Source organism: Balaenoptera ricei, chromosome 13 (assembly GCF_028023285.1).
Source record: "Balaenoptera ricei isolate mBalRic1 chromosome 13, mBalRic1.hap2, whole genome shotgun sequence".
NCBI classification, from domain to species: Eukaryota; Metazoa; Chordata; class Mammalia; order Artiodactyla; family Balaenopteridae; genus Balaenoptera; species Balaenoptera ricei.
Window position 1 is genome coordinate 44,513,077 of NC_082651.1, and position 11,716 is coordinate 44,524,792.

Below are 11,716 nucleotides of genomic sequence, written 5' to 3' on the forward strand. Positions count from 1 at the left end.
TTCAACCTTTTACTAACCTTGGGCATTATAAATTTATCAGCTAACCAGATCAAATTAGAGAGTCCTTGCTCTCCCAAACCTCCTTCAGATTACTGGTGTCTTTGAAGATTACTGATTTCTTTCACCAAATGAGTAATTAACGTTTGTATAATACAAGCATTTTGCAAGTTGTAGGATGGTTATGTAACGTACACTGTCACCGTGTACTCAATAATCTAACATTAAGCATGCTGTCCCATGGCTCTGGAATCAGGAAAATCAGGTCTCTTTCCCAGATGCTCAATGAACATGAGCTTTCTTCTGTAGATAGGATGAGAATTGGAGTCCAAATCTTCTGGCATGACTAGGAGGAAACACCAAGGTCTCTTCCCTTACCGGCCACTGAATATCTAAGAAAATACTCCTCTTTCATGCCCGTTCCCCAGCCAAGTAGCAATTAATATGTTAATAAACTGTTGTTTATTATCCGAAATTGTACTAAATACTGAGAATCTAAAGATCAGAGGCTTTAGGGTGGGAGGCAGACACTAAAATAATCACAGGATAGCATGACAGATGCCATAGAAACATGGATACGCATTGCTAAGGTTTTCGGTATTAGATTTCATGTCCAGGCCTTAGAGGAGAATTTGAAGAAGTGATTTGATCCAGGTCAAGATCAACTCCCACTGCAACTACCACTGTGATGCAGTCAGATTTATTACCTCTATTTTTTCTTCATTATTCCATTCCAGGAATTAGCTGGGTTTCCTCTAACATTTTGTTTCCCTTTCAAGCCCCAAGCCAGTGCTGATTCCGTGGGGGGTGGGGATGTTTGCCCAGGGAGAGGCCCAAAACTCAAGACGGTAAAAGTTCAGTATCCCAAATTTTAGCAACTGCCAAAGAAATATATTTGCTCTTATATTACTGATAGTTCTAACTATGTAAAAAATCTTCAAAAGGAAGTAAATGCAAACAATACCAAAAGATTACTTCACTTTAACATAGAAAACCCGTGTTTTTCCAATCAAAATTATGCTCTTTAAGAATCAACACAAAACGTTTATGGTTACGTAGTGATGGTTCATCTCAGCACAGCGCTTTGGAAACCTGATTAAAATTGTGGACCCATTCCTTAGAAAAGTACACCCTAAGTACTCATAATTTTGCATATAACTTCCTGGACAAAGCGTGGGGGGTAGGCGAGTACCTCCTGAAGCCTTTGCAGGCTCCAGAATAAGACAGTCCCAACAAATTCCTTTTCAAAAGGATATGAGTAAAATGATATCAACATACACATACACTCTCCATGCTGTTGTGTTGCCAAAGGATAAAAAAATTACTGCTGGGACATTTCCAGCAATTTCCCACTGGATTCCCACTGTAATATTAAGTATATCTAATCCCAATGCAATGTACAAACTAGTTTGGGACAGTGGCACATGTAACTAATAGAAAGCTTAATAGCAATACTTAAAAACAACACTTTTTCTAGTTCTTACATGTACTTTCTAATACTATCATTAAAGTTTAAAGTTCTGGTCAAGGGTTGTAGAGATGTACAAGAGAATAACATCACACAGTTTAATGAAGTGGGTTCCTTTCATTTAAAAAATGCATAATATAAATCAGAACATTTAGGCAGACACCTGTTAAAACAATCTATTACATTTGCAGAATATAGTAGTTTTCTTAGGGGTAGAAATATTCTTTTATCATATTTCACCTTTACTACTTAGAAGAAGTATACACAAACACTGGTAAGGTCTGACTGCTTTCATTAAACACTTATTTAAAAAATAAAACTCTTTCCTCACATCAACCTTGTGATGTAGTCTTTAATTTTACAAACTGCAAAAATAGGTACAAATATTAGCCTTCCTTGGTTCACAGAGTATATCCAAACTGCTGCTTATAACCTGGATCTAAAATATTCACACACCATCCAGTATTAAGGGTCACAAGTCAGAGAGGTTTTCTGAGATAATTATTTTATTACAACTCATAGAGAAGAAATAACTTTTTATAAATTTATAAACAAAAAATTAGAAGCTAATATAGAAATGTTTTTTTAAATAAGTTTCCCTCCAAATGAGAGGATTATAAACTATGCAAATCTACATGTGATTTAAAATGGAAAAAATAAATTATACTTAATGTGCTAGTATAAATAATGGTATCCATGACTGAAAAGGTCTTCACATGGTGTCTGGTGACCACTTGTAGAGGGGAAAGGCTTTTTCTCTAGAGTTCAAAGACAAGATAAGAAGTCTCTGATTTGAAATCAGAATCGGTCTGCCGCTCTGCTAGCCACAGCACGAATATTGCCATAAACCTTTGATGGAGGATTTCCTGCAGGAGAAAATAAAAAAGCTTATCCACACGTATACATATAGACGCTACATGGAAAATGGTCTGCAACTCTACAAAGGACAGGGACATGTTCCACTGGATCTACCTTAAATTAACAAAAGAACCATAAAGGAAACCACATAAATATTCTCCAAAGAACATTTTAAATCCTAACAGCCAAAGACACCGAGTTGTCAAAACGTTTCGAAAAGCAGCCAGTCAGACCTGGGCACAACTGACCTGGGCACCGCGGTGAATCCCACACATTTCCCGAGCGAGCGCTACAACCCACGGCTCTGAGCGCAAGTGCCTGTACGTCGTGGTTTGGAAATGGGACTAAGTAGGTCGATTAAGATGACTGACGCTACCCAGCGGCTCCCTTTTGGCTGAACCTACAACAACGCTGCTGCTGTCCTGGAAGGGCTCCGTACTGCACCTCATCAGGGGACGCAGCGATGATGTAAGCAGTGTCATCCAATAAACCCTTTCTCTCGGGCTTGCAGGTGGAATCCAAGCAAAGATATTCCTGCTTTCTCTCTGGGCCCACATTTGCCAACCCCCAAGCAAGTTTCTGCTTGCTACCTTTATCATCACCCTGACCCTAAAGTGATCTGCAAATGTGATCTGAGTTCCTCAATTCCCTGTTCTTTTCTTTCAGAGAAAACACCATAGGAAGAAACTGCTGTTACCCAGGATGAGGTTGCAGAGGGCAGTTCTTGCCATCTTGATGTTTTGGAAAGAACCGAGGATGTGAACTTTCCTGCAAGAGATAAAGTGAGACAGGTCAGCAACAAAAAGCATTTCCTTCACTAAGTCCCATGATCCAGAAACTCTGGAAACTCATGATAGATACAGATGCCTAAAGAAAGGTGGTGGTGATGGTTGCACAACTCTGTAAGTATACTGAAAACCACTCTGAAGGGGAATGACAAGTGCATTAGATCCCAGTAGAAAATTATGAGGGAAAGACATGAAAAATTAAAAAACAAAACTCAGTTCTTTAAGACGCTTGGTGAACAATGGCTCCTATCCACTGAGTGCTCTCCAATACGCTAGGGCTTTACATACATGTTCTCATTTCATCCTCGCATGAGCTTTATCAGGCAGAAGTTATTCCCACTTTACATATGAGGAAACAAGTTCGTGAGAAATCAAAACACCTGTCCGAGATGACACACTGGCAGAGCTGGGAATATTAAAGTACCCAGATGCAGGTAATACTGTACTTAGTTAAAACATATTTGTATTTTAACTGCAAAGCTTTCTAAAGATTATTTAGGGACTTCCCTGGTGGTGCAGTGGTTAAGAATCCGCGTGCCAATTCAGGGGACATGGGTTCGATCCCTGGCCCGGGACGATCCCACATGCCGCAGAGCAACTAAGTCCATGAGCCACAACTACTGAGTCTGCGCTCTAGAGCCCGCGTGCCACAACTACTGAAGCCTGCGTGCCTAGAGCCCGTGCTCCGCAACAAGAGAAGCCACCGCAATGAGAAGCCCACTCGCTGCAACTAGAGAAAGCCTGCATGCAGTAATGAAGACCCAACACAGCCAAATATAAATAAATAAAAATACATTAAAAAAAAAAAAAGATTTAAGATTCTTTAAGTTTCTTCACTACTCTCTGAAGATCATCCAGACCTTTTTAATGGGCATTCCTTGCCGAATGGTTCAAATTAGACTGACAATATAGCATTTTGCTTTTCTGAGCCCATCTTCCAAAATATCAGTAAACTTAGTAAACTGACACCAAAATCTTCAGGGGGGGACGTCAAACAGAACCGTCTCCCTTCCACAGGCTCAGGCATTTCTGAAATTGGGGTGAAAATGAGGCTAAAAACAAGAGAATTAGTTGAAGTCTGTTCCGGATGATCCCCAGGTTTCCTTCCCCACTCCGGGCAGCCAGCCAACCACCCTACTACCCCTCTGTAACTCTGGTAAAATTAAGGGGTGGGGCTGCTCACTGCAGAAGGGGAAAGACCTGGGGTCTGGGCCAGGGGCACCAGGCACAGTGGAAGCAGGAGCACCATGACGAAAACGGGGGCACTGTCAAGCAAACGTCCGCACAACGAGCGGTGAGACTTCCAACTGTCTTCCGTAACTGGGCTCCAAAAGTCTGTCAGCAGAGAGACTGGAGACTACCTCTCTGGGGAACCTGGCCTGCTCAATGGGAACGACTAAAGAGACCGACATCAGGGTTTCCCCAAAGACACAGCCTGGCAGTCATCCTAAGTGAAGCCGACAGGCCACCAGCCCCCCATCCCCAGCCCACCCGCAAGCATCCCGAGCCCAGGTTTCTAGTCTGCTCCTTATGGCCCCACTCTTAACATGTGACGCCCACACTGAGGAACCAGAATCCGAGGAAAGCATCCAGTGCAAAAGAGTAGAAGGCACAACCAGCAAGCGGAATAAAGCAGTACAGAAACAGAAACTGCAGGGAGAAAAGAAGAAAAACAAACCAAAGAAACCCCAAAACCAGTGAGATGAGAAAAGCAATTTTCAGGCACTCGTGAATGAACAACAGGATGTTAAGAAAACTGAATAGAAGGATTAGAAGATGAAGTTGCAGGAAGGAATTCTGAATGAGAATGATTTACAACAGACTTGTATGCTCGGCCAGAATAGAAGACATCTTCCCAACCAGGTCTCACAAAATGTCCTTCCTGTGCTAAGCGAGCTCCAGGACTACCTACGCCACCAAAACAAGGAGGACGCAGGACACAGAATCCAAGAACCGAGGGATTCAAACACCAGAGGGGCAATGGTGAAAGAAGGAGCCGGGATGGCAGCTGTGTGCCAGGCAGAGGGTAGCAGTGCTTCTGGAACAGAAGGCTCCAGGAGAGATTTCTAAACTGTCTGACGCATCTGAGTCCACCAAGCGGAGATACAGACAATGTATGGCTTTCTATTCAGTTAGTACGCTGAAATGTTGAGAAAGCACACAGAAACATAAGAATTATTTCTTCACGTGACAACAAAGTTGCAGAGGACAGATAAAGTAACCACAGTACACCACCTGGCTCAGCTGTTAATACCCTGAGCACCGATTTCATGCTCAGGTAACACTGAGCTTGAGTCGAACCAAACCCACAGTGTAGAGGGAGGGGCAAGCAAACGGGACCGCTGGGAAGGGTGAGCATGCGGGCGGAGGTGGGGAAGTCCAAAAGAGAAATCTTCATCTTTCACAGGAGAAAAGCAACAGTGAATCTGAGGGGAAAAAATTAAGCTGCTGTACAAAGATATTTGGAAATACAGAGGAAAAATAACTTTTACAAATTAGCTAGCTGAACTTGAAGACCTGAAATTTCCTCCCTCAGAGGAGGGGGAAATGGAAGCAGACAGGAGGAATTTTTTTAAAGTATGCATATGTGTAACTTCGATAAAAACAAAATTCTGTGAAGTACAGCATGAAAGATGAGGAGGTACAGAAGCAAGGATACATACAGCGTGAGTAGTTTTGCTGCTAAAACAACCAAAGCAATGGGGCAGTAGTTGGAATGGCATACAGGTCTCAGGACACACAGGCAACATTCTTTCCCATTCGATATCCTGAATGTATCTGGAACAAATGGTTTTCAGTTTTATATTTTGTTCACATTCTACTGTGATCTTTGCCAGGTTTTCAGCAACTCATCAAAAATAACATTTATGGGTGCATAACAGTCCATCTTATGGCTGTATCACAACTAATATAAATTGTTGAACATGTGGATTCCAATTAGCCTATTTACAGCAAAAACTGCAAGACAGTACATTTCTTTGCCAGTACTTGGCACTGAAAAAAACCTACTACTAACCCCCAACAAAATGGAGAAACTTGAAACAACACGCTAATTAAAAGAAGCCATGTAACAAAGACTACATATTGTGTATTTCCACCTATATATGAATTTCGAGAAAAGGCAAAACCATAGTGACAGAAAGGAGATGAGTGATTGCCTGGGAATTGGGAGGGGCTGAAAAGATGCACAAGGAACTTTTGGGGTCATGGAAATGAGCGCGGTGGGATCACAGGACTGCAGAGTATTTGCCAAAAACCCATGGAATTATATACCTAAAACAGGTGACTTTAATTGTATGTAAACCATACTGTAATACAGCTGTTTAAAAAATTAGTTCAATGAGTAAATTTTAAGTTAACCCTTAGAAATACACTGATACATTTATAAATTATAAACTTAATATGATGTGTTAACCATAATTGGACTAGCAAATCAGTTACATTTTAAAATTTCTAAACTAACAAAAACTTTTAGGGCTGTTTATGATATTTTAAAGTGTGGTAAACATTTCAATTTTTGAAATTTCTAGTTCAAAAGAGCTTTTCCCATGGCTCTGTGGTCCCAACTCCAGGCTCAAGTCATAAAAGGTCAAAATTATAACACACCTGTCTTCAGGTAAACAGGGCCACCAACGTAGTGTTAATAGTTTTCTATTTACAGTATGAAAAAGAGTCTAAAATTCAGATTCAAATATAATGGTGAGCCCCTTGGTTCAGAGCAAAGATGAGATGATTTTAAATAAAATTATTTCTGGATTTAGCAGTAGGCAGGTCCCTGCTCCTCTCAGTCAACTGCTTCGTTTCCCAACTTCACGGCATTAAATAATCTCTGCGCCATCTGCCAGTAACCCCAAGCTGGCAACACAGCGGCTTCAACCTCCAGCAGGGAAGGGTAATCCCAGCTTGACTTCCTGCACCCTTATTTTAAGCCTGTATCATCTTATTGATGTTCACATATAACTGCTCTCTAGTTTTTCCCACAATGTGCAATGCTCACCTTCCTTTTATGAAAGGCCTTTACATATACGTGCATGTGTGTGTATATACATTTATGTTTTTCTTTTTTAAAGGAAAGCCTCATGATGGCATTCAACACACTCCTTGCTCTCCTCTACTGATTTAATAGATTCTCCTGAGATACTATTTCAATCTTCACCTGTCATATAATTTCTTTTAACAGTGATTCTAAACATTTCCTTCATTACTAATTGAGAAAAAAGCTATAATATCTAAGATTTTCTCAACTAAATCTGTTTTCAAAGTAGGGAACTATTCATCCAGAACCATATCCTGACAAAGATTTAGTGGCTACGTTATACGTTAAATACAATCTTTATCACTTCTTGAAACCAGCAAACGATCAACTATAAATTATGACAATAATTTTCTCAAGATCACATACTTACACATCAGCTAAAACTATCCGCGTCCGTGTCACGTTCTCGATGGTGAATTTGGTTTTTCCTCCTTTGCCAGCGATTCTTCCTATTGCCCTCGACAGGTGGTCTCCCTTTAAGGGCTTAACTAAATGAGAAAAGCAAGACCTCAGGAGGGAAGCCATCCCAGCATCACCCACTTCCATGGGAAGTTTAATCATTAGCCAAATTTCCCTACTGAAAGACACGCATTTTTGAAAAAGCTGCTAATAATGCGACTCAACTGATGTGACTGGAAAGCTGAGACTCAGGTACAAGACAAAGCAATACAAAAGTACCACCCAGTAGATCATGTGAAAAAACCACCATACACTCACCATCTGTAATTTCAAAAGACTCTAGGAAGAGGTCATCCAACCTAATGAGGGCAAGTGCATCCTACAATACAGAAATACATACTGTGAAGCTCTTCCATTCACGCACCTGCGAATGAGTGTTAAGCTAACTCTCATAAATTGTAGAACTACAACACTCAAATTAAAAAACAAACAAAAAAATGCCCAAATCCATCAAAACTGTCATATGGCGTATTTTCCGAGCCCCCATTTCAGATATCATGAAATCACTCACCTCTACCTGAAACCCAAGAAGAAAGGCTTTCACAAAATCAGCTGCTTTTGTCAGAGCGCTAACATCTTTGGTTTCTTTACAAGTCTGTTAAAAAAAAAAAAAAAAAAAAGGTGTGGTAGGGAGCACAAATTATAGCTTGGAATGAAAAAGATAATATTCTAACAAACTACTAGGGTTGACCTTTCCAATTATTATAATTTCCTTCACCACCACCCTTCCCCAATATATTCTCTATGACCCAGTTTTTGGTGACGTAAGTATTGTGTTTAATTTTCAAAACAAAACTTTGCTAACTCCAGAACTGGGCAGTGCCCCCTAAAGACTGTCAAATGACTGACTGTACTCCAAGGCTGATCTGACTCTGGAGTTACCAGCAAGATTCCCCCAATGGCTCCCATTCTGAAGGACCTCCATCCTCGGCCCATCTCCACCCAAGCTGGTCCTCTTTTCTCCTTCAATGCAGTCTCCCTGTGAGTCCTGATCTAATCTCCTGACTTCAGCCATCATTCCTGTGCTGATGTTTCTTTCCCAAAGCAACAACTCTAGTACTAATTACCAAGAATGGTTTAAGCAGGGATCCTGCCCTCAAACAGTTTATTCGATAATCACAGATATAGGTGCTATTCATAAAATGCCCATCTCTGTAAATGATGTGTACTACAAAGGTGCTTGACACGCTATAGCTCTAATCGTCATGTCAACCTAAATTTAAGTAAGATAAACAGCTTTATATTTGAGGAAACTAAAGTACCAAAAAGTGAAAAAATAAGATTTGAACACAGATCTGATTCCAAAACCATCATTTCTCCTCCCCCACACAGACTCACAATCGAGTTGAGGAGACCACGTATTTGACAAATTTGAAACATACAGGGCTGCGTAATGGCACATTTAAAACTAAACCCCAGTCGCAATTCTATATGTGACTTTAGGCAAGTCCCATGAATGCTCTAGGTCTTAAGTTTTCTCATCTGTAAAATAAGGAGGTTGGAATGGAAGAGTCCCTACTAGCATTAATGACTTTGGCCAAGAAACTCCTTGGCAAGTTTCCTCACATCTGTTAGATGGGGTATGTCATCTACCTCACAGGGCTGTCCTGAAGACCAAAATGATGTAGTGCCTGCCAAACACCGCTATGTGTCTGGCACAAAGCAGTATCAACAAATGTCAGTGGAATCCAAATTGATGGTGCTGCAATTCATAAGACAGTTAAGCACAATAAACGTTTAGGCCCTGAAGACAAGATTGAAAAATGGACTGATGGTAAAGGAGAAAGAACTTGAGCTAGACCCTGAAAGATGATGAAACTGAGGAAGAAAAAGGGAGTAGGGAGGAGAGGGCCTTCAGAGAGCAAATCCATCCGTAATGACGGACAGAAAAATGTTCAAAGAGATGGTGAGAGAACTTGGGAATGAGACTCCTACTTGAAAGGCAAATTCAGTCAAAAACTTTTATCTTTCAGAAATACTGAAGATACCAAGATATCAATAAAACCCGTGTGGTCTGAGAAAATTAATCTGGCTCTGGCATAGAGGACAGAGTGGTGAAAGGAGGTTTAAAGCAATGAGGTAAAGGAAACTTATAAGCAAACAAGAGGTTTTGGCAGAAAGCCATAAAAACCTGAATGAAAGTGCCAATGGGAACAAAGAGGAATTCTACTGTCAAGTTCTGTATTTTAAACTTTGCCAACTATTTAGACCAGTGCCTCTTTGCTTTATTCCATTATTCTAGTCTTTCAAGAGAGATGAGTCTATACCAGTCCTGATAATGAATCCTTAAAAAGGAAGACATAATTACTTTTGGTCACTGATTTTGATACAAAATTGGCAGTCTGAAAAAAAAACCCCTGGCTTCCCTGGTGGTGCAGTGGTTAGGAATCTGCCTGCCAGTGCAAGGGACAGGGGTTCGAGCCCTGATCCGGGAAGATCCCACATGCCGCGGAGCAACTAAGCCCGCGAGCCATAACTACTGAGCCCGTGCGCCACAACTACTGAAGCCCGCGTGCCTAGAGCCCATGCTCCCCAACAAGAGAAGCCACCACAGTGAGCAGCCCGCGCACCTCAACGAAGAGTAGCCCCACTCGTTGCAACTAGAGAAAGCCCGCACGCAGCAACGAAGACCCAACACAGCCAAAAATAAATAAATAAATAATTTTTTAAAAACCCTAAGTTTACTAATTTTATTTGTCTAACTCCTAGACTGACATCATGGAATGAACAAATGAATAAGTAAACACATTTATACATAATTTACACTTATTCTTAAAATAATACTTTTTTCAAAAAAATACCACTAAAATATATAGCACCTGTACTGCAGCAAGTACTTTGTTGCTTATTTAAATACTTCTGTTTATGGCAACCTCTTTACTAAGCCTTTTCTCAATTAAAACAGAACGTTATTAAAAGTCTTCTAAGACACAGCTGGTATTTTAGTATGATTTCAGTCCGAACTTATGAATTCAACTAATAATTGTGTTGTATGCAGATTTTGAAGGCATTTGAGAGGTTCAAACACTAAAATATATTAGAAAACTGGAAGAAAATCATTCAACAAAATAAGCCTCATTAAGGAAAGTCTATTCATGCCTTTTCATCCCCGTAGAAAAGAGAAACCGCAGTATATTTGAAAATGGTTAATATTATCCTCACCCTGATTTCTATATTCCTCGATTTCAAGTTAAAGCGTATCTGAAGTCCCAAATGCTCCACAATAGGAGTAAATATCTTCATCCAGTTCTCTTTTAAGGGAGTGTATCTGTTAGCTGGGACTGGAATTTTTCTGGTTTCTTCTTTCCCACCCTATGATACAAGAAAACACAACTCAGGAGTTGTCTGGAGGAATAGGGGGTGGGTGGAGATATGAAACAACAGCTGATTATCAAAAAGCCTCCTTTAACTGGACAAATTAAACATCAGGAGAATCACCTAAGAGCTTCACGCCAGAAGAAGCTTCAACATCACCCAGAGGCCACCGTCCTGACCCGCCTCTGGCCCCTGCCCCGTTCCTGTCCCTCGGTCCCCGCCAGTACCAGAAACCCGTCCCCGGAGAGGGGCGGGAAGAAGGGCCTCTTGGCGGGCCGGGCCTCCTCGGTGTCCATGCGGGACGCGTCCCCGCCCTCCTCCGCCGCGGACAGCTGCTCAGCCTGCCGTTTCTTCGCCCGCCGGCCACCTTTTCGGGTGACCTGGGTGAAGCCGGCCTCGGCCAAGGGACTCTGTGCCTCCATCTCGGTTTGCATCCTCAACAAACTCCAGCGCCAGCGGAAGCTTGAGGCTCGAACACGTGCGGGGCTGTACGGCGCAGGCGCGCCTCGCAGGACCCAGCCTTCGCCAACCAGCCCTAGGGCTCCGCCCCCTTCCCTAAGAAGTCCCATTCAGGGGACCTGAAGCAGGAGTTTGTATGTGTTTGTTGGGGAGGGGGAAGGGCTGTCCTAAAATATGACTGATTCTTATGGTCACCCTGTGCCCCGCCGCTCGCAGCCAAAACGTTTTGTAATCTCTAACCTATATATGTACGAAAGGTAAAAGGTAAAGGCATAAACAAGTCTGTTGTTGGTGAAGAAAAATCTTCTGTGCCTTCAGTAGAGCATCCGGCATTAT

The 11,716-nt window shown here is 41.6% G+C and overlaps 1 protein-coding gene across 1 annotated transcript; it reads right to left on the reverse strand.

Moving 5' to 3' along the window:
- Positions 1-1,953: 1,953 nt before the first annotated feature.
- Positions 1,954-11,439, reverse strand: PNO1 (partner of NOB1 homolog). The gene is made up of 7 exons (XM_059943159.1): positions 11,149-11,439; positions 10,769-10,918; positions 8,118-8,201; positions 7,865-7,925; positions 7,518-7,635; positions 3,021-3,091; positions 1,954-2,331 (listed from the first exon to the last, which is right to left on the reverse strand). Exons 1-7 carry the CDS (start codon positions 11,353-11,355, stop codon positions 2,264-2,266), a joined length of 759 nt encoding a protein of 252 aa, XP_059799142.1. The 5' UTR covers positions 11,356-11,439; the 3' UTR covers positions 1,954-2,263.
- Positions 11,440-11,716: the final 277 nt, after the last annotated feature.